The sequence below is a fragment of the Desmodus rotundus genome, chromosome 2 (genome assembly GCF_022682495.2).
Source record: "Desmodus rotundus isolate HL8 chromosome 2, HLdesRot8A.1, whole genome shotgun sequence".
Taxonomy (NCBI): Eukaryota; Metazoa; Chordata; class Mammalia; order Chiroptera; family Phyllostomidae; genus Desmodus; species Desmodus rotundus.
The window spans coordinates 203,205,579-203,228,444 of record NC_071388.1 but is presented as its reverse complement, the minus strand read 5'-3'; the positions used below and the strand labels follow the sequence as shown (position 1 = coordinate 203,228,444).

Below are 22,866 nucleotides of genomic sequence, written 5' to 3'. Positions count from 1 at the left end.
AACAAGTAAGTATTAGTACTTTTTGCCTCAACAATTCAATTTTTTTTGGTTATTGACACAAGACAAATTCACGTATATATGCAAAAAAGAGAAAAATATATAAATGATGTAAGTGCCTGTCAATGGAAGAGAATGGTTTTAAAAATTATGGTATATTGATTCCATGGAGTAGTATGCAGCTGGTAAAAAGAATGAGGAAGATGGATACGTTTATTAAAGGGAAAAGATCTCTGATACAGTCGCTGTTCAAATAAGTGCAAATGCAAAATGGCATATACAATATAATCGCATTTGTTCAAAAGCAAGACACAAAGCATGCATTTAGGAAAATGAGTTACATGTGTAAATATACAGAAAAAGGTAAGGCAGGCTGTGCCCGCAGCAGTCAACAGGACCAGGACTCAGAGCTGCAGGGGGTGGGGTGGCACTTGCTCCTTCTACACACCTGCATGCCACTGGAAACTTTATGAGCAAGAATAGAAAATGTAATTCTTTTGTATCAAAAAAGTAAACATTTCTGACCCATTACTGGAGAAAAAGAGAAGATCTCTGGCCTTTTCCTGGTCAGAAGTATAAGCCATTCCAGAGCGGAAAATCAAAGTACAAATGGAAACACGCGGACTGCTCTGGTTTTTGGAGGCTTGGTCCCCCCTCTTTCTTTAGATCAAGATCCCTGGAGGAAGAACCCAGACCCCCAAACAGAAATGGGAATAGGCCCAGGGCTGACCTGTCCCTGGGTCAGGTATGAGACCAAGGCACCCACTGTTTGAAAATAAGTCATGCGTTTACCCTGGATTTTATAATTTCTAATGAACCCTCTTTGAAGTAACCTAGGTGAAGGTGGAGGGGGCCTGAGGTAAACAGGAGGGTTCAAAAGTCATGAGAAAATAACAAACTGCTGCCTCAAAACATTAGGAAGCACAACCGAGTCCAGACGGGCAGCCAGCTGAGCAGTGGGGCTGTGGCAGCTGCGCTCACACCAAGCGGCTGTCCCTCTGCAGTTTAAAGATCCAATTTCCTCGTCATATATTTCTGCATTTCATTACACTGCACGTGAGTGTTCTTCTAAAGCAGGGCTAAGGGCAGTGGTGAGAGGAGTGTCTAATGACAGGCACTAAAGCAGCAGCACAGCCGGAGGGAGAGTTAAAGGAAGGGAGACAGACACTGACCTGGTGCAGAGGTTGCCGCCCCCACTGGCCATCGTCCTGCCCTGGGCCCTGCCTGGGCCTTGAGCCTGGCCTTCGATCACTCCTGTGTACCCAGCCTGATTTCAGTGTGGCTGCCCAGTCTTCGGCAGGAAGTGTGTAACGGGCTCACCCAGATGGGGCTCCACCCAAATGGGGAAAATAGAAGTGAAAGTAACTTTCCGAGTGTTGTCAGACATGTTTCCCTCCTCCTGCAGCCGGACGTGGTTCTCAGCCATGAGGACATGTGGCAGCAGGAATGGAGACAAGGAGGGACAGTCAGGACTTGGAGGACAGGGGTGGGGGATGCCCAGCAATGAGCAGGACCAGCCCCTAGGAGTCCCCTTGTTTGTGCAAAGACACCAAAAACAAGGAAGCAGCCCGAGCGAGCTACAGGAGGAGCTGAAAACCCGGAAAGTAGAAACAGTGACTGAGGAAGGGACCTGAGAATTCACAGGAAGGAGGAAGCTGCAGCAGCAGCAACAGCAGCCACTGGGCCAGAGGATGAAGCCCCACAGCATCTCTGTGGATGCAGGAATGGAGAGGGAGGGGCACCTGAGCCCCAAGAGGGAACACTCAGGCCCTGCACCAATGTCCCCTTCTAGGAGGTGGCCCATCAACCAGCAGGGCTCCTGGTACCCCTGCCCTCCCTTCTTGTGGGGACACTCTCAGGCTGGAAGTTCTGTGAAAGGTGAGTCTGCTCCCTGGTGGGTCTCCTTGGGCCTCTTCTTGCTGGAGAGGCCAGGGCTCTGTGCCCCTCCAAGCTCAAGTGCACAAGGACAGCAGACTCTATGTGTGTGTGTGTGTGTGTGTGTGTGTGTGAATTATTGGGGGGCACGCATCTGAACCATGTTTTCTGATCCAGCTTTTATTAGGATGAAAGCTGGTATTTTGATCCCCATTTGTCTCAACTTTTTGCCTGTTAGTTGCTTTGGAACTCAGGCTGTGGAAAGACATGTGTTTTGGGGCCCACCAGCACCTTACAGGGGTCAAGCAATTGGATGTATGTCTCGCTTCTTGAGTTCTCATCCTTTTGTGCCCTAGATGAGTAAAGAGGCAGGCAGCCATACCCCCTGCAATTGCACCATAGTGTAGTCTTCATGGCACTTGGTGACAATATTTCACCTTTTAGGGACTGCAGTGAGGTGGAGCCCCCTTCTCCCACTTAGTAGAACCTTAATGACTGGGCTCAGCAGTGGTACATCTGTGGACTCCTGAGTCTTCCTACAAAGTTTGTAAGAATCCAGAGGGATTATTGGAGATGAAATGTGATGATTTTTATAGAGAAGGCAGTGAGTACTTGAAAAAGGGGGTGGGAAGAGGAGAAGGAATAGGTTGAGGAGTGAGGGTTATAGGGGGCGAGAAAGAGAAGGGGGCCATTGGGGAACACAGGAAGTCTATCTGGGCCACGTTCAAGGGTCTAGAGGCTACCCATGAGAAACATCCCTGAGGATGCCCACAGTCCTTGTGCAGCCCAAGGAGGAAGGAGCTGCCCAGGGCCACATGGCCTGTCCCAGCCCCAAGTCGCCACCATCACCCACAGCCCTTCGTCTGGAGCCCTGGGCTTCACTTCAGGGGAGGTTAGTGACTGGCACATGCCTGCCTGGTGGAACGAGGACTGATTTGCCTGGTATCCTGCTTACTGCTGGACAACATCCCACTCCCTGTGCCCTCTGAAACCACCTCATGCCTCTCTCCCATGACCATCCAGCCCCAGACACACTGTGTGGACACAAACCAAGGGACTGCCATCACATTTCTTATTTTGGCACCTGAGTGTCCCCACTACCATGGGCTGGGCAGCCCTTTCCTCCCTAGAGTGGCTGCAGCCATGTCTGTGCTTCCCTCTAAGTGGTCCAGCGTGGTATTACTGTCTCCTTAGAACTGGGTTTTGCTGCCTGTTCAGAGAAACTGAAACTAGCAATCCCTCTCCTCTGAAGACTGAGTCTATCTAAACCCCTGTAAATTAGCAATAGAGGCACTATTATTTCTGTCTAAATAAGGGTGAAATGAGGTAAGGATTGGGTTCTGTGATAATTTTGATATCTGGCAGTTCACGAGCACAAAAACGAGCTTATGACTTGGACAGAGAAGTTTCAGTTCAAAATTGAGAAAGGTCCTGAAATTGTGGCCCCTTCTATCCCCTATCAGTCCCTCTGTTTCCCAGAGAGCTTCATTCTGTCCCAGGAGCCCCAAGGTGACCCTGCCTTCCCCACCTTGGTGGAGACAGGACAGCTCAAACCTGTTCCTCCATGGCCTGAGGCCAGACTTCCCAGGGTGCTCACCCGAGAATCATTCTGAGGCCCCTCCCAGGCATGTTGATTTTACTCCAAGGTGAGCAATTTAAAGCAATTAAAATTGCTAAACAAGTTTTAAACATGAATGGCATAGAATAAATGCTTAAGAGAAAATGTGAGACCACAGAGAAGTTGTGCGTTGCATTGCAGACGTCAGGCAATACCTGACATTCCCGATCCCTACCTTCCTGGGGGATCGCGTTCACCGTCTTCCAGCATTAGGGTTCTCTGCCTCCTGGAGGACTGGAATCTGAGTGTCGTAGCTTCATCCAGCTATTACTGAGATGTCCAACTGCTTGACTGGAAAAATAAAGGTTGACCTTTTACGGGGTTCACTATGCTTTTTAAAAATTTTAAATTGTTGTTCAATTACAGTTGTCCCCATTCCTGTCCCCTGTCCCCCATTACTCTCCCTGCCCTATCCACCTTCCCTGTTTGATATTCTGGCAATCCTGGTGGAATCTCCTAAGTGTTTCATAAGGGAGTCCCTACTGGCACCTGCTGCTATCACTGGTGGGCCTGCGACCAGGCAGTTCCATGTCAGACTTGCCCTATAAGGAACAAGCAGGTCTGTAGGTGTCAGCCCTGGGCTCAGGAAGGGGGAGGAATGTTTCTTGGGCTGGGCACCGCAAGGAGAAGGGATGCACCAGGAAAGGAGGTGGTTGAATTAACACGGAAGCCTTTGCAGAGTCCTCACTCCTAATATTTCTGCAAATTGCTCCTCCTCCCCCACCTTTCATCCATTACTAATTGTGGTGACCTGGAATGGTTCCCCAAACTGTCCTGGACCTTAGGATGACCATGTGATGCATGGGTAGCAAGAAAAGATTTATGCTTGGTGGCTAATTCTGGTCATCTCCATTCAGCCCACAGAAGGACCCCACTGGACGATGGCCTTTGCTTACTTTGGCTTGTAAGTGGGTGCTGCTGTTGAGCGCAGGATCCGTGGTGGGGACCTCAGAGTTGCTGAGGAGAATGGAAATAGTGCAGACGGCAAGTGCAGCTTCATGAAGACTCAGTGGTTGTGAGACAGGAGGTGGGGTGTCATACGGAGGAGCCACCATGGGAAAAAGATAAGTTGAATTGTCCCTACACAGAAGAACTCAGAGGGATATGTGCAAGAGGGATTCAGATAGGACTCCGCACTCCTAGTGCACTTGTAGTGCAAACAGTAACATAAACAGAGCTGCTTTAGAACAGAGCCGGAGCTTCCAGGCCAGAGGCACTGCCTTGCACGCCCGATGCCTCAAATCTTAGGATGTTAAAGCAGGGCAAAATGACCTTTGGACTGGGTTAAGCAAACTTGTGTCCCAATGAACTGTTTGGAAAGATGACAATAAAGCATTATATGACTGCTGGACTGAAAATTAAAGACATCGTTTAGCCCTGGCTGGGGTGGCTCAGTGGATTGAGTTGCCGGAAGGTTGCTGGTTTGATTCACAGTCAGGGCACATGCCTGGGTTGTGGGTCAGGTCCCCAGTAGGGGGCGCATTTCTTTCCCTCTTTTTCTCCCTCCTTTCCCCTCTGAAAATAAATAAGTAAAACCTTTAACAAAACATTGTTTAGAATTAACATCACTACGTTATGTTGTTGCCTGCACCACTAGAAATGCCTGTCTTTTGATTTAATTGTTCCTCTTCTCTTTCTCATAACTACCCACTGTCTCTCCTAATCAGAACATTATTGGGGGTTCTGCCTGAATTAATGATTCCTGAATAGCTATTCTTAGTGATTTCAATGAATGTTTGGTGGCTGTCACAGGAAGAGGCCCATTTTAGGTTAACACAAGCAAGGCCAATGCACACCTGCTGACCATTGTCCAGAGTGATGGACAGAGGAGGGGAGGAGCCTACTTTACCCACCAGAGCTCCTGCCAGACACTGCTGTGGCTGGGACACAGCTGAGATGAAACACCCTGGGTGCTCCAAGAGCACCTTTGCCCAGGACGGAGAAAGTCCTGCACAGCGGAGGAGGTGGGCCTCCCTAGACCATCAGCCACAGCAGCTCTGGCCCAGGGGAAACCCCAGTATGAGCTCTCCCTCAAAGTTAAGTCCTGCGCCTTCCGTCTGCCTGGTGCCCATGTTCCTCCTGTTGTGCATGCTGTGCCCAGGAGGCAGGCAGGCATCTTGGAGGGTGCCAGCACCCTAGCACAGGAAAGCTATGTGGGACTGGCCAGGTCATAAAGTGGCCCTAGGTGCACACAAATGTGACCCTGGAGCTCCACCAGGTTCTGCTGGACAACTTATGCCCCACCTTGGAATGAGGCTTGTCAGGCACAGGTGGCCTCTGGGGGTCACCACATACAGTAGCTTAACAGACAGGACCACGACCAGCATGGCTGGGCTGCTTTCTCAGACAATTACACTGAAGTCGAAAACTCTCCCATCTTATTTTATTTGGGGGCACAAAGGGAATAGAAGGAAAGTTCGCTGGTGGTCAGATGCCATTTCCTCAGATACTAACCATTTGAGAACAGCCAGTGGGTTGTCTAGTGGATGACACCCTCCCTTCCACAGAGAAGGAAGACCTCCCTGCCCTCCGAATGCACACCATCTGTGTGCACGCAACCTACATGCATGCCATCTCTATACATGCCTCTGTAGCCTAGGAACTCCCTCCCCTGAGATGTTCTGACTATGGAGCCATGGTGAGTGAGGGGCTCACATACCCAAGGATCTGGATTCCAGGCTGAGCTGTAATGACCATAATGATTCCCTTGAGCTGTGCCTGCACAAACCAAATATTGGAAAGTGTCCTCATCCGCTGAGGTGCTTGGGCAGGTTGGGCCGGGAGCCACCACTTACCATCAGACAATAGTACAATATAGTGTTACCGAGCAGACTGGGGCGGCCCACGTGGTGCCCTGGTGAAAGACCCAACAATTAAAGCTGGTAGAAACAGGTCTTGATTTACAACAGTCCAACCTTGACAGAGCTTAGAGCACCTCAGCTTGGAGCCCTCCTTCCCCATGAGACCCAGCACTTCTCATGCTCCCCACCAGGGTACAAGGCAAGGCATCCTCATGTTCTTATCGTAAGCCGGCTGTGCAAACAGTTCTCCAGTCCCTCTGGAAGGTACCAAAGTTGCCGTCCTCACACAGCAGCTGACTCCTTCAGCATGTGCAGTAGGTTGTCACCAACCTCCACGTAATTGTCCAGAAAAGGCACAAATCCTGAGAGTCCAGGTAAAACCCAGGTGTAGCCGATCAGGATCTTGCAAGGAAGTCCTTTGCAGCTCTGCAGTCAGCTAGAGCAGGCACTGTCACATCAGCAGCATCTCCTTTCTTATTAGTCCAGGCCACATGGCCTCTTTCCTCACTATAAACTACACACTGTTTGCTTACTTTTCCCCCTTCTCACTGCTCCCTTTCAAACTGCCTGGCAAAAATCCCTTACTACAGATAGCACACCTTCTCCCCCACTACTATTTCCTGCACGGCCAAGAGCAGTGCTTGAGTTTAAATCCTCATCCTGCAGCTCCTCCATAACCCCATTTCCGACTCCTCCCACAGTGGGCTACATCGGCCCTTTCTCTGTATCTTCCGCCTTTCTCCAGCTGCCATTGTTAGCCCAGGCAGGCGTGGCCCCGTGATGCAAAGTGAACCGCCCCCTGCCTCTCACGCAGCTGCAGTAACCCGTGAACTGCTTCCCGGCTTAACTCGTGTGCGTGTGCGGTAAACTCCCTGGCTAAATTACTAGCCAGACTACATTCAGAAAGTCACGCCCACTTCCCTTACTCCCAGCCTGCTGCCGCAGCTTTTTAACATAACTATGAAGCTAGCCTAGTTGCCATAGTTATGCAAACTCTCCCAATTGCTGTGCTGCTTCTCCCATCCCTCAAGCCAAGTTAGTGGGGATTTTCTCCATTTTGGGGTCCCAGGGGTTATCTCATATTTCCTGAATAAGCAAAAGTAAACAGAACCAGCCAGCTCCTGTACACACTCCCAGCTGCATGCAGTGACAGACTTGGCCAAAACTTCTGAGAGCAGACATGTCCCCAGGCCTGCAGAGAGCATCTTCCACGGTCCCAGTCACCATTCTCAGAGACCCTGAGGAGTGGTCACAGACACCAGACAAGCCAGGAGCTGGGGCCGTGTCTTTACGCAGCAAAGACCTGTGCTCCTGAGACTGGGGTTCTGGACCTTCCTCCCCATGCAGACACAGGCAACTGTGGCTGAACCCTTGGGGGTGGAGGATATGAGATGTGGTCCTACCTACCACCACCCCCCACCCCCCGCCCGCCCCCGCCTCTGGAAGAATGCAATTAAAAGTGTCAGACTAGGGACTCAGCATAGCAGCCACCCCTGTCCCTGAGCACTCCACACCCCAGCTAAGGTATGGGTGAGGTTACCACTGTATAAATATAGAATGCACTGCTTTGTGTGAACCAGCGTGGGCTCTCTGCCTCTCACACCATGGACCCAGGAACCCTTGAATGAACATTTCAGGCGAGAAATTCTAGTTTTGATGGAATTTAGGAACAAGTGGTTTCATGTCAGATGAAAAATTTCAGACCAGCAGATCTGAGCAGAAGTGCCAGCTGGAGGTCTGACAAGTTTCTGATTAACTACATTGTTCTGCACAGCCCCTATTTTATTGTTTTGTTTTGGGGAAGCAGCAGAAAGTATCCTCAGGCGGAGTCTGTCTTTGCTAGCAATTTATTTAACACAGGTTTCCTGTGGAAATTTCGCAAGCCAATAGCATACAGGATACTATCTTTTAATAAGCAAAACAAAGAAACAACGTACTCAAACAAATGACAGATTAACCCTGCTATTTGGGGCAAGGAGAAATGAAGGAATAAAGTTCCAATTTAATATGAGGCATACCTTTTTAGGCCAGGAGGCACTCAGGCGAGTTGGCCACTAACCAAATAGCTGCCAGCACAAAAGAAAAAGCCCCCTGTTGCTAGAACACGTTGCTGGGAAACAAAGACTCCAGTGTTGGTAGGCGGGCTGACCTCTGTCACGGGACCTCTGCACTGTTCATCACTGACTCTCTGCCGGGTGTGCATAGAGAATGCCCCAAGGGTTTGGGGGGAGTTTTTAGGATTGTGAAACGTTGCCTCTTCGGAACTGAAAATCTCAGAGTCCTCACATACTCTCAGTATGGATAGTTTCAATGTCCCCTTGCCAGAGCTGCCTTTCCACATGTTCTTACTGATATGTCCTTCCTGGGCTGCTGACTGCTTATCAATGACAATCGATGTAGATCGATGACATCCTGGCATGACTTACTTCATTCTTGTGTCAAAGTAACTTTTTTTTTCTTTGTCATAAACAAGTGGATCAAAACAACTTCCCTTCAGTAATAAACAAATGGATTTGAATCATATTCAACCAATACACAGCAACCGCTGTGTCCAGGCTGGGACTTGATTTACTGACTATGCAGCTAATTGAGGAATCTCACAAGAATCGGAACGGAATCAGCTCATTGTTTACACAGTTCATTTCAAATTTCACATCGTCTCCTCTGCTGTTCACACCTCAGTTCAGGCTCATTTCAGTTAGTCCCAGGCATGTGCCAGAAACTTGGAAAGGGTCTATGCACAGAATTTGGGGTACTTCTCTGTGGCTTTCTCTTTTTGGGATAGTCCTCACTCCCCAGAAAGCCTGGTGGCTCTGGGCTTCTTCCCTGGCAGAGAGAGCAGGTGGGCTTCCTACCAAACTTCAGGCACCCCATGCCAGCCTCTGAGAGCCAGGCAACAATAAACAGAAAACATTTCACTCTGGCTGCTTCCTTCAAAGTCCCCAGTTTTAGGTCACTTTACAGAAGTCTCAGGCTGTTGTTCTTTGAATATTGTTCAGAGTTTCTAGCTGTTTTCTGCAAGAGGCTGGTCAGGTAGGGGCTCACTGCTATGGATTAGAAGCAGAACTCTCCACCCCCCTTGTAAGCAGCTGACCACCCTGCACACTCGCAGGCCCAGCCCTGTTCTGGCTTCTGGAGACCTCAGTGGGTCCAACACCCCTGAGCCCCTGGCCACTGAGCAGGAGGAATGCTGCTGTGCAGAGCATCGCAGGCACATATCTGTTAGGAGACACACAGCCAGGCTAGACACACTTTGTACTGCTGTGCTCACAGGAGCACAAACTCACACCTACTTAGTGTGGACTTGTTTTTAATCTACATAAAAGAGCCAATGATATGCCTGGAGGAAAAAAAAAAAACAGGTTTATTCTAGAATTTCAGTTGGAGTGAATACTTTACAAACCATCCATAATGATGAGACATATAAGTTGTTACCGAGAGGCCTAAGAATACGTGTTCTTTGCTAAAGGAAGAAGTTGAATGATGATTATCAAATTTGTTTTTTGTTTTAATGATTTATTTACACAGTCCCTGCACTCTGACATGAGACCTTCTGAAGCCTGGAAGGGACATTGCCCCACCCAGTTTACACAGAGACAATTGGAGAATACCAGCACTTGTGTTCGTTGATTTGTTTATGATGGCCGTTCTTACCGGTGTGAAGTGGTATCTCATTGTGGTGTTAATTGGCATCTCTCTGATGGCTAGTGATGCTGAGTATCCTTTCATATGTCTCTGGGCCCTCTGTATGTCCTCCTTGGAGAAGTCTCTGTTCAGGTCCTTTGCACATTTTTTAAATTGGATTATTTGTTTTCCTTGCATGGAGTCATTTGAGTTCTTTATATGTTTTGGAGATTAAATCCTTGTCTGAGGTATCATTGGCAAATATATTTTCCCATATGGTTGGTTCCCTTTTCATTTGCTGATGTTTTCTTTAGCTGTGCAGAAGATTTTTATTTTGATGAAGTCCCATATGTTTATTCTTTCCTTTATGTCCCTTGCTCTAGGGGACATATTGGTGAAAATAGTGCTGCATGGAATATCTGAGATTTCCCTGCCTATGTTCTCCTCTAGATGTCCATACTACCCAAAGCAATTTATAGATTCAGTGCAATCCCTATTAAAATGCCAATGACATATTTCACAGATATAGAACAAACATTTCAGAAATTTATATGGAACCATAAACGACCTCAAATAGCCATTGCAATTTTGAGAAAGAAGAGTTAAGTAGGAAGAATCACAATACCTGATATCAAATTATATTACAAGGCCACTGTAATCAAAACAGTCTGGTACTAGCATAAGAACAGACACAAACATCAATGGAACAGAATAGAGAGACCAGAAATAAACCCATGTGTGCTTGGTCAATTAATATTTGACAAAGGGGTCAGGAGCATAAAATGGAGTAAAAATAACCTCTTCAACAAATGGTGTTGGGAGATGTGGAAAGTTACATGCAAAAAAATGAAATTTGACCACCAACTTATACCATACACAAAAATAAACCGAAGATGGATAAAAGGCTTAAATATAAGTCATGTCACCCTAAAAGTCCTGGTTGTCATTCTAAGCTTGCTGCTCATTACAGAGACTACTTATTTTGCTTGGAGAGTTAAATGCGGCCACATAACTTCAGTTACTCTGGAATACTATCCTTTCCTTTGCTATGAAGGAATCCAGCTCTGTACATCACCCCTACATTATCCCAGCCTACAGAGGATAGTCCCACCTGAGGCTCTCAAGGGTGCAGGTGCCCTCTCAACAGTGCATTCCTTATGCCTGTCAAGGTGGTGTCTCTGAGGCCTCCTGAGGTTGCAGCCATCTGCTGGATGGGTTTTCCAGTTGTAGAGAGTAGAGCCGTGCCATCTTCCTAAGGCTTTTGGATGCTCCCACCCCTTTTTGTCAGTTCTGGCAAGTCGACTCTTTCTTCTTTCACTTTATCTAGTGTGCGCTGTGCTTTATAGCAAGCCGCTAAGAACTACCAAGAATCACTGACTTTGGAACTTGCCAGGCTAATTAAACTCTGTGGCCCAGGAGAGTGTGCTTGTATCAGCAGCCTCCACTGCCTGCCAGTGCTACATTCTAACATTGTTTTTCCAGGATCCTCTCCCACACACATCTCCTAGCTCCTGCTGGTACATGTGGCCAGTCCTGCAGCCCTGTTGGAGTAAACTATCTCATCAGCTAGCAGTCTTATCTCTTATATTTCCAGTTTTGTGATGCTGAGATAACTCTGCAGTCTTAATTCAGGCAAGATGGGGGGTAGGGTAGGGGTCTGCCTACCAACAGGGACAGGGGACCAATTTGCAGGCCTGTGGGTTCAGAAGGATCTAGAGTTCAGAGTTCTCAGTGCATGTACCTAGAAAACCCCATTCTGAGTTTCAGGGCATCTGCCTGCCTGCCTTCCTTCCTACCTTCTTCCCTCACAAAAAATCCTCATAATGTTTTTAGTAAATTTATGATTTTGTGTTGGGCCTCATTCACAGCCATCCTGGGCTGCATGTGGCCTGCGGGCCGCAGCTTGGACACCCCTGATAAAAGGTTAGTTTTTTATCAGGGCCTTGTCTTTGACTCAGGAGGCCACCCTGAACTTAGATCCAGCCTTCTCTGAATTTCTGCCATTCATTAAATTAGGCCTGTGCCAGGCTTTCCTTACTGTTGCCTTACAGGTGCAGGTGGTAATTAATACACTTAATGCCTGTCATGTACTCAATTTTTAAATACATTAGTAGTGCTTAGAAATAGCCACCAAATTACAGAGTTCTTATAGATACTATGCCTTCATTTGTTAATGTTAGACAATTGCATCCGTATACCTCTTCCCCTATACCTCATTCCACTTCCTGCAGGTGAGTGTTTTTGCAACTGCACTGCTAGAGCACCCCAGGTACTATCAATATTCTGCCTGTAATCATCTGGCTAGTCAGTGGTCCAGCTCAGGACTCCATGCCTAGGGCTGGCTTGCTAAGACCATTATGTTAAGGTGGGTTCCCTAAAAGCAAAGCCTGAGATAAAGTCTCTTAAGTAAGTTCTGTATTTTGAGAATTCTCTCAGAAGGAGGATGGTAAGGGAAGCAGGATACGCTGGAGGGGAAAGCTAAGCAAGGATAAGCTCACAGCTGGACAATAGCTCTAGCCTGAGTCCCTGGGGGCACGGGAACACAATCACTGCACACGTTTGGTTCAACCTGGGGGATGGGGACCAACTCCCAGGTCAAAGAGATGTAACTTTCAGGTGATTCTGGCTTCATTTGCCCAAAGCAGCCCTCATAGCAGCAGGGGGATAAGAAATCTGCTTGAAAGCGGGACTTTTCAGGGTCCCAACAACATCCACTACACCAGTGAACTGTTCTAATTAGTTTCCTGAATAGCAAAGACCTCTTTGAAATTCTTCTTAAATTCTTCCTCTGTTAGGTCTGAGTTGTTGCACTGGGAAAAAACCAGAGAAAATAATGACACTCATTATCACTGTCATCAGACACCTTGCAATTGAAATGATCAGGACTCTTGTCTGATACACCAAGTTACAGTAACCAGGTTAGGTTTAAAAACACACATGGCTAAGAGCACCTTTTGTTTCCTAAGAGCTTGATTACTTTTTGATGACTAGAGAGAAATGGGGAATCACTATCACACTTGAGGACTCTTACTCCTTAGGTTTGGGTTGTTCCATTTAGTGAGAGTTAGAAAAGTAATCTAAGATCTTAATAGAAATCAAATATCACAGATGTCCAAGTACAACCAGTGACCTTCCTTTCACGTTGTCACTTCTATTCCCCTCCGGTGTCCCCTGTTAACTATATTGTCCATTCACATGCAAAGGACTATGGGATTTCTTAGAGATCCGATTGAGTATATTTGGGGAGAGATAAGAACAACAACATGACTTTAGGATGCAGTCTTTTCCTTAGGTCTGGAGCAGGGAGGACAGGACTGTTCTCAATGGGCACCTGCCACCATTGAGGAGAACCAGCTCTCAGGTACCTAAATTGGGTTGCAGGGACACCCGCTGACTCACTGTTTGTCTGGTGAGCTTAAATCCTGAGTTTTAAAAGTCACTCACTTCCTGAAGCATTGCTTGTACAGGCTCATTGTGAAAGACGAGGGAAACAAAAACTTCTCAGCACCAGGAAATGAGTGCAGAGTGACTCATGGAAAGAAGATGCAATGGAAGCAGGGAGAGCCACTTACCTTGGGGTCCTGAAAGAGGAGGCTCATGGCCTGCACAAAATCTTTCACTTTGGTGTAGTTGCCCTCATTTAGACTCTTCTTGATTTTGTCCAACATTCTAAGTCTCTGTAGGCATTGAGAAGCCTTTTCAACCTGGCGAAAAATACATGAATAGGAGAATTACTGACACAGTTCACGGTCTGCCTTCTGTGGTTTCCCATCAAACCCAACAGAAATCCAAGGTGAGATAAAGGCAGCTCGTGCTCTCCTTCCTGGGGGCTTCAGATCACAAATCCCGTAAGTGCCCGTGTCAAGGTCAGGTAACATCATGAAGGGCTGTAATCATGGTCTGCTGTTGTTACTCACATAATTTTCATATGGAATTTTCCGAAAAATGTCATTCTCTAAAGGGCCATAGACCTTTAAGAGGAGGAACGCACATTTCTGCAAAAGAAGGAGGCAGTGAATGAAAAACAGCTTGGAGAGAATGAGCCCAGAGGCACGCCCAGATACACACATGCCCACACCAGTCTTCTGGAAGTTTCCCCAAACTGGTATTGCTCTTGGACACTAACATGTAATGGCTGAGTTTTCTCCCTGCAAACAGGTCCTGGGGAGTTTTCAGCATGGTTGAGGGGTGAGCAGAGGAGCAAGCATCATTTTTACTCTCCCCCTCATCCTGTGACTGACTGACTTCCCACATGTCAACAGAAAGGAGGCTTGGGGTTTGAATCCAACTCACCAACTTCTCCTCAGGCTCCATCTGTCTCTCTAGGACCTCAGATTGCCTGTAATGCTGTTGACCTCTTGAAGGATCGTCTAATGTGCAGACAGTACAACGCCAACTGTTCCTGAGATGTCAGATATAAGTGAGAAAGGGCAAAGCCCAAAAATAGACACCATCCCTGACTGACACTGTTTCCCTTTGAGGAACGGCCTGTAGGCACAGCTGGGAGGTAAAGGGGACACCCTCCCGGGTCTCCAAGATTCTCATGTGATGACCCTCCTCCTATACAGGGTAGCCGTAGGGGAGAGTGGCTGGAGGGTGGTATCAGGGTGGGTGGTGGGCTCTCCTCTCCCTGCCTGAGCTGCTGGGAGCACAAGGAGTCCTGTACACCCGGCCTGAATGTTGGGGACTGGACCTTAACCCATGGGGATTTCCAGCCTTTATTAGCTTGTTGAGAACATGGCAAAATGAGGAAAACTGTCCACGTTTCCTGGCTTTTCTGAATAAAAATAGAACACAAACAGCTGGCATTTCCTGGAGTCTGTACTGGGAAAGTTCTGGAAAGGACAGTAACAGTATGAAGGCAAAGGACACAGCCAACAGCCTCAGCCTCCCAGAGGAGAGAGAACATTCCCCTCCTGCTGCCAGCATCTTTCAGCAGCTCCTGGGATCATACAGCTGAACTTGTACATCCAGCCCCACTCTGTCGCCATCCGGACACAAGGAAGAACCCCGCACAGGGTGTGTGTATGGCAGGAGGAAGGGTCCTTAAAGGAGGCAGGGGGCTGCATCTCACAAACCTCTTAGTGTCCACAGGTGGGAGGTGACAATTCTCATGAAAGAAGCTCCGACATTTTTCACAGCAGAAGAGCTTTGCTCCATCCTGGCAGATCTTGCATTTGTCTGAGTTTCCCCCCTAGAAGGTAAAACAATGACCACATCCACATGGGCCCCCGATGACCAGCGCTGTGGGAATCTAGGACTCACAGCCTTTGTGTGAACCTGCAGGGACTCATGTGTTTCTCTGAGCTGTGAAGGGGAAGCATGGACGGGCGGTGTCAGAAGAAGAATTCTTGGTCAGCTGTGAAGTTCAGGAGGAGGGGCCTGGGTGGCCAGACCAGAGTGGTTTTTCCTATAAAACCAGAGATTGTAACACAGAAAGGCAGGCAACACAACAAGAGGATGATTTCATAGGAATCATTTTATGAACTTGCAGCTAGAATAAGGTTTTGAAAAAAGTGTTAAATCCATTTGCCTACATCACAAAGCCTGAAATGAATCATGGAAAGTTGGTATATTGGGAAATTAATAAGATGGAATAAACCTCTAAGAAAACACTGATACTCTTTTCCTGGCTAAATGTTCCTCATGAGTTGAAGGGCTTGGTAGGAGTCCTGGACAGTGGATTCTGTGCACTGTGACAGTACCGTTGGGTTGGAAGACCATGGGCACAGATGGCCAAGTGGTGCCCTGGCACGTGGAGTTCTTTGAATCTGGAAGCCTGAGGAAGATGCCCTGTGATTCAGTTGTGCATGGAAGGTGTGGAGGCTCCATCTCTGAGTGGCCAGGGAATGTGGCAATTGCTGTGTTGTATAAACCATGTGGAGGTCCCCCCCACCCCGCCCCACCTGCCGCCACCACCAACACACTCGACTGAAACTGGATTGTTACCAGTGTCAGTATGTGGCCTTTAACTACTGACAGACCTAGGTAGGCCTAGGAGGAATGGAAAATCACCAGGTGGGAAACTACACTGTAGGAAACTGTAGCCTGGGAACCTGCCTGCCAACCCTACCCAGGACAAACAGATGCCCGAGATTCTGATCAATTGGTCTGGGTGGAGCATAAGCACTGATATTCTCCTTAAATCATAGAAGGAGTAATTGTGCATCTGGAGACTGTTCAGCAATTCTAATGTCCAAGTCATAATTTAGAGTAGTTAAATTGAAATTTTGTCTGGAGTAGGATTTGGGCAGTATTATTTCTCAAAGGTCTTCAGGTGATTCCAGTACAGCCTAATCGAGATTTACTCTGAAACAGTGTGGTTATTAATGCCTGAGGATATTATTATATGTCAGTGTTCCACTGGCCTGTAATATCTATCCTAAGAAACACTATTATCAACAGGAGTGAGGGTACTCTTGCTGGAACAGTTGCCTTCTCCTTTCCACGACCTTTGGGCGTTGGTAATATGACAGGATCCTCTGGGTCTCCATCTGTTGTACAGGAACCATGCACATGTCCCAGATAGAAGTCCAACACCTCCTGCAGCTCTTCTAGGACACCAGCCTAATGACAAAATGAATGCAAGGTCCTCTGTGCTCCAATTCTTCTTCCAGAAGGTCTCCCCCTCTCCATTCACCCAAATCCCAAGACGGCCCCTGCTGACGTTTCACAGGAAACTGACCTCTCCACACTGCACTTGCAGGGCTTTTGTACCATCAGTAGAATGACTTGGCCTCCTTCCAGGCCCCTTCGGGCAGCCTCAGCTTTTGTCTCCACCCAGGGCAGAGAGGACATAGACTAGTGCGATCCACTGGAAAGTGACCTGAGAAATGGTCAAGTCACTGTCTGTCTCTCGGGTACTCTAGAATCCCCGCTGCCAGTAATACTTCCATGGTAGACGATGAAGTTGAAACAGTCTTTGAGGTCAGGGATACTATTTCAATCTTCTTTATGGACGTTGGGTATTTCTTATGTACTCAATAACTATATGTTTAATGAGTAAATAAATGCATATTATTTCCCTTAGGATAAGAGGTTAGTGTACAATAAATAAATAAATAAATAAATAAATAAATAAATATTCCATCTGAGTATTTCAGATTATTTGACAACACAGCAGGGGTCACCACAAAGTATAAATGGCCCTCATCAGGAGACAGGAAGCTGTCATGTGGTGTCAAGAGTGACACTCAACTTTCCAGAAACCAGGGGCTCCATCAACAGGAGAAGTTCTGAGAGGTACAGAGGACCCACTGAGGTAGTAATGTGTCCTGAGATCTGCCACTGTGGGTCACTCTGGTTCTTGATAAAAAAAAAAAAAACAGCAACAAAATGTATGGGAAATTGAACCTTGTCAATGCAAGGTGTTGCACCCATGGATAAGGATGGAACCAGGGGGTTGGAAGTTGCTAGATCCTTCAGGTAATCCAGATAAAGTAACTATAGGCACATGGAGAATGGCAGAGACTTTACAGTAGTCACTGACTAGGTCCAACAGTAATTTCTCTCTACTAAACACAGTGGGTGAAATGTCCCAATGTCTGGGTGTTCAAAAGACCCAGAACATCAGATAATGTAAAGGCCTGGAGCTCACATTCCCAGTGTTAGATGAAGTCCCAGTGGCCAGCTCTGTGTAAGCTAATGTAGAATTCTGTGAACATCCTGGGTGGCCATTTCTACCTGAAGTGTGTGAGAATGGCACCTCGCACCTTCCCCTCCTTCTCAAGTTCTCATTCATACCCAATGTTGTAAAAACTACCACTTTGTCCTGAATCTGCACTCACATTATGTATGTATTTGTTGCCTCCACAGCCTTCTTCCACAGAGAGGGAAACCACTTTCACAGATAGAAAGGAGGCCTGCTCAGCCCCTGAGGTGGAGCCACAGAGGGGCATCAAAGTAAACAATTCTCCAGGTCAGCCCCTCACCTAGGCTACATCCGTCTCTCAAGGGTCCGTCCCCAAGAGCTCCATCCTCATGAAAAATTTGCCAACAATTTCTGCTTGAGAAAGAATTCCATGTTTGTGTGCATATTTTATTGAAGGATGAAAGAATGTGTAAAAATCAGAAAATAAATAAGTTTTTAGTTTCCCTCATGAAGTAGTGTATGGTTTCATGTCTGTCTCAAGAGAGTTATCTACTACACGGGTTCACCTGGATGATGGGAAGCAAACTTTTGATTCATAAAATTTCATTAAAGTTAGAAAATAGTAACCTTTATCAAAAAAAATCTGGGATCGAGTTGACTATGACCCTGGGAACTTATTAAGAAATCTTCTTATGTATTCCATAATCATGTTTGCTTTTACAACTTGACACCCTTATAACATCTGCATCTATAGCTAACTCAGCAGTGAGATCTATTTGGTGGCTCCTTATCATTCCTGTCTCAAATGGTCTACAGTTCAGATAACCTTGCATACAACCTAATATTCAGTGGAACAACTCTGAAGGCATGTAAAGTAAATGAATGAAATGAAATGAAATGAAATCAAATCAAATTAAAAAGGCAGGGAGGAGAGAAGAGGAAACTGAATGATAACCCTACAATTGAGAAACCATAAAAAATGCAGTATATATAAAATCAGTTATGTAATAAGAACTTATATAAAGCAATGCTCACCTTTTTGTTCCTGCCACATGTTGTTGGAGGTGTAGGTAGTTTTTCTTCCTGAAGGATAAAAATATCTGAGTGTAGGATGGCCTGCATTTATGTACTGTGAGTCTGGCATTCCTCCATCCTCGTTCATATTTCTTCTTGGATATCACACTCAGCTCACTGAGAAACCATCTCCCTCTCCTCACCTGTACTTATTCTAGAATTCATCAACAGTACCCAGAAAATCATCTTTAGAATGGTTCTCCTTGCTCTGTGCTTTTCCCCCTAAGTTTTCAGAGATTTAGATACTGTTTTATACGTCATGTCACATCTCAGGAGACTCCCTGGGTCTGCGCTGCCCATGTTATGGCTTTAAACTCCTTAGTCTGGCATTAAATCCCTCTGCAAACAGCCCCAATTGAAGGATTATGCTGTATCACACACAATCCCTCTACCTCATCCCGCAGAGTCACATTAACTGTGGTTCTGGTGTTTACACCACTCTATCTCTCAATTACTTCTTCACACTTGTTTGGCTGTGGTCCTTCTACTTTGTCTCAGTGCCAAAAGTTGTCTGCAAGCACCTGGGTCAGAATGACCTTTCCCTCCTCCAAGCCCCTGCAGCCACCCTGGCAGAGCCCCTTTGACAAATGGATGTGTTGTCTTGTACTGAAGTATGGGTGTGGGGCACCTCTTCCTGGGAAAAGGATAAAGTCTGGGGCCTCAAAGCTCCAGCCACAACTCAGTGTATATTGGGCGAGCAAATAGTGACCTCATCTTTGACCAGAACAAAGAAAGTCACACCTCCTGCCCCTGTCACTGAAATACCTCCATCAGTCGTTTTAGGGTTTTTCCACCACAGGTCAGGCTGGTCTTCCAGTTACTTGCTTTTTCGTAGCCTCCTCTGACTTCAAATTCCCTGGGGGTGAACCAGTTTCCATCTTCAGTTCTTATGCACTTCCTTGTGGCTCCTGTAAGATCAGGTATGTTGATCCTGACACCTCTTTGTCCTCAGAGCTCAGAGGTTGGCCTCCCACCACTTTGGATCTGACGTCACCCATGTGGGTTCAAGATCAAAGCAAGAGCATCTGGCCTCCCCTTCCATACATACTTCAGAACCCCCAAACCTAGCCTACAAGTCCCCTCCAAAGAAATGTCCTGCTTTGAATAAAATCTCAAGTGGGGGCCCTGCTGCTCACAATGGCTCTAAGCAAATTTCTTTTGAGTTTACTGGCATTATTGAGCAAATATTTCTCTATCGTGAAATCATGGGCAGCTGACATTAAAATAATTGTGAAATATCAATTAGTGGAAAATTTAACTTACATATAAAAGGTAGTCATACATTTAGCAACATTATTCATTACAGAAAAGGAAATAAAAATTACATCATACCCCTAAGATGGCCATAATAAAACAGACAGACAATCACAGCGTTGGTGAGAATGCAGAGAAATTGGAGCCCTCAGATTTTCCTGGTGGGAATATAAACTGGTGCAGTACTGTAGAATATAGTTTGGTTTTTCCTCTATAAATTATACATAGAATTACCATATAATCCTGAAATTCCACTCCAGAGTATATAGCGAAAATAATTATAAAAATATGTTCACTAAAAACATTTACACAAAACAGCATTATTCATGATAGCTAAAAAATGAGAAAATCAAACTGATAGGAAAATGCAATATTGTGTATCCATACCATGGACTAGTATATTATGTGGCAATAAAAAAGAATGACGTGTAATTCATGGTACGACATGTAACCTTGAATATGCTTCATGCTGTGTGAAAGAACCAGTAACAGAAAGGCACATGTTGTGTGAGTCAGTTGATATAAAATGCTTAAATTAGACCAATTTATAGATCAGAACACAGATCAATCATTGCTTAGGGTGGGTGATGAGCTGGGGTGGGAATGTGCAAGGGATATGGGGTTTCCTTTAGTGGGGACAAAATGTTCTAAAATCAGATTGTGATGATAGTTTCATAATGTTGTGAATGAACAAAACAGACAAACAAACACTCAACAGTGAATTCTAGAATTTAAGTGGTGAATTGTATATATATGAGTTATATCTCAATGAAGCCGTTTTAAAAAATAGTTATGTTGTGAACATTTATTTATACTAATTGTTCACATGGCCATATTAAGAATGATCTGATAGGAAGTTCAACATAAAGGACAATTATAGAAAAGCTTTATAATGTTAAAATCCCAAAATATTTTACATTCATATGTAAATTAATTCTCAAAGTCACACCAGGAAGTAGGAAATTATTATCCATTTCTTAGATGGGAAGTTTCAGGCTCAGGAAGGTCCCAGTCTTCACACTGTCCCTCTCAGCAGAGCTGAGGCTGGGACACAGGTTTTCTGATTCTCAACTCTGGGATCTCCTCACTACATCTAACCCCCTGTCCTGGTGGTGATTACCCAGAGGGTCCACAGGATGTGAACATGCAGGCTGAGGGCCTCTTCCCTGTTATATCTCATTCAAAGTAAAAAAATGCTGTATTTTCTACCCAGAGACTGAAGACCCTGCACTTCTCTTAGGTTCATTGGGCATCCTCACGGGCACTTGCACATGGGGGTGAGCACTTAATATGCACCACTGCTTACAGTGCAAAAATATCATCTTAGGGGTCCTTCCTTCTTCTCTCAAGCTACAATGGGGCCTCATTTCCTTGAATGACAGGAAGTTCACATGGGTGATCCCATTACTTCATGGGATTCCTTTACAGATGGGTTGCAACTTAAAGTAAACCTTGAAACTTACCTTGTTCAAATTTCCTCTTAATTAACAGCCCCCTCATCTCTCCACAGGTCACAGGAATTACTTCAGCCCTCACATCCACATTATCTTCTTTGTGTTTTCCTGACTCTGAAAGAGATTTTTCCATTCTGTCTCATTTCACAATTGCACATGTACAACTTTCTCCCATGTTGAGGTTGTTTCTATGAAGTCATAGGGGTACTTAGGGAACTTTATTCCACAAATCTCCAGAGTTTCAGAGCCTTTCTTTCAGTGGCATTTTTGATACACAACCACAGAATGTCTACCTTGATTTCACCTCTCAACCCCCCAACCCCAATCAGAACGCTTTAGCAGAGGCGCAAGGCATCAGTACAACTGTCTTAGCTCCCCATGCAGTCAGCCCCCTGATTCTTAGGTGACAGTGACACATGCAGCTGCTGTCCTGGTAGAAGGGAGCTCTGCAGCTGGGCTATTTCCCTGCACTTAGGTCGCTGGAGACAAAGTCCGAGACTGTACCTGCCTCTTCATGTGTGAGCTCTGACTCAGGAGTAGAGAGGACAGTGATGGGGTGGCCTAATGGAGATGGTGTCACCTGCTATTTGTGTTCGCTGCTCTTCATCATTTCTCCCCCACATCAGGCTTCTCCAAAGCTGAAAGGGGAGCTCAGGAAGCTCCAAACAACCTGCAAATCTCATGGCTGGCTGGACCTTTTGCAGTCTGACAGTGATGTGCGCTTGTCAGAAGCTACACCCCATGCTCTGATCATCTAAGTCTCCTCTTGTTCACACACTTCTCTGTTAGGGGCTCTTTGGTCACTGAAGGCCACTGTCCCCAAGGAAGGCAGAAAGGGACCAGCTCCTTCCTGCATTGTGATTGGGACAAAAGTAGTAGAGGGTCAATGGCATTATAGACACCAACTCTGAAAATTCTGGATTCTGTTCTGACCCTTGCTGGGAATGACTCCTTATTCTTTCCCCAACCACCTTGGAGGGCACCTCCTTCAGAATCCCAGGAAGTTCCAGCCAGTGGAGTGGTACAAAGGTTTCGTAACAGTGAAAGAAGAGCAAAGATCCAGGCACTGGAGGAAGAAACACCTAGGAGGTAGGGGAGGTGGAGAGGCATTAATGATAAGCTGTCTTCCAGAGCTGCCCTGAGTCCTTCTTCCAGAAGGAAACCACCTTGTCCAGGTCTTCCACCGCATGGATGCTGAGTCTGCCACTCAGCATCAGATACGAGGAGACAGAGGCTGGTGCCAGCATCTGAAATCCCATGCAGAGTGTCTTTGGACAATGCCCCCACATTAACTCTCAGTTGTTCAGTGGTGGGGTACAGGTGCAGGGAACAAATGCCATCTGAACATCATGGACAAAGAGGTCAGATTGAAGAGACTTCCCTGTCCCCACCTCTTTCCAAACCCCATCAGCCATGAACAGAACTGAGAGCCGTAAGGAGTACAGGAGGTCAGGGGCACACCTTACCCCTGGCTGCTATATTCCCCTTAGGAACCTCAACAACTGTAAATGCCTCTCTTTCAGGGCCACCGTGTGTGTCCTTGGGATTGTACCTCTTATGTGAAAGCCAGGCCTTCAC

At 46.4% G+C, this 22,866-nt stretch overlaps 2 protein-coding genes across 9 annotated transcripts in view; both read right to left on the bottom strand.

Annotated features, from left to right (window-relative positions):
* Positions 1–7,489, bottom strand: part of SP100 (SP100 nuclear antigen) — a 77,287-nt gene extending 69,798 nt beyond the window's left edge. For 3 of the 8 annotated variants that reach the window (XM_045198171.2, XM_053919184.1, XM_053919185.1), the window contains exons 1-2: positions 4,387–4,484; positions 3,666–3,781 (exon numbers count right to left, since the gene is read on the bottom strand). In XM_045198171.2, coding sequence (XP_045054106.1) covers positions 3,666–3,700 — 35 coding nt within the window. In that variant the 5' untranslated portion in view covers positions 3,701–3,781; positions 4,387–4,484. Of the gene's footprint in view, positions 1–1,169; positions 1,849–3,665; positions 3,782–4,386; positions 5,210–6,149 lie in introns of those variants that run through there. The other 5 variants (XM_053919179.1, XM_053919180.1, XM_053919181.1 and 2 more) reach the window with 5 other exon arrangements.
* A 614-nt stretch (positions 7,490–8,103) lies between these two features.
* The window catches only part of LOC112308011 (nuclear body protein SP140-like protein), a 53,679-nt gene continuing 38,916 nt past the window's right edge, over positions 8,104–22,866 (bottom strand). The window contains exons 10-17 of the mRNA XM_053919186.2: positions 21,298–21,402; positions 19,346–19,488; positions 18,542–18,589; positions 14,994–15,109; positions 14,209–14,317; positions 13,833–13,910; positions 13,488–13,619; positions 8,104–12,725 (exon numbers count right to left, since the gene is read on the bottom strand). Of these exons, the coding sequence (XP_053775161.1) occupies positions 12,648–12,725; positions 13,488–13,619; positions 13,833–13,910; positions 14,209–14,317; positions 14,994–15,109; positions 18,542–18,589; positions 19,346–19,488; positions 21,298–21,402 (809 nt within the window). The 3' untranslated portion in view covers positions 8,104–12,647. The remainder of the gene's footprint in view (positions 12,726–13,487; positions 13,620–13,832; positions 13,911–14,208; positions 14,318–14,993; positions 15,110–18,541; positions 18,590–19,345; positions 19,489–21,297; positions 21,403–22,866) is intronic.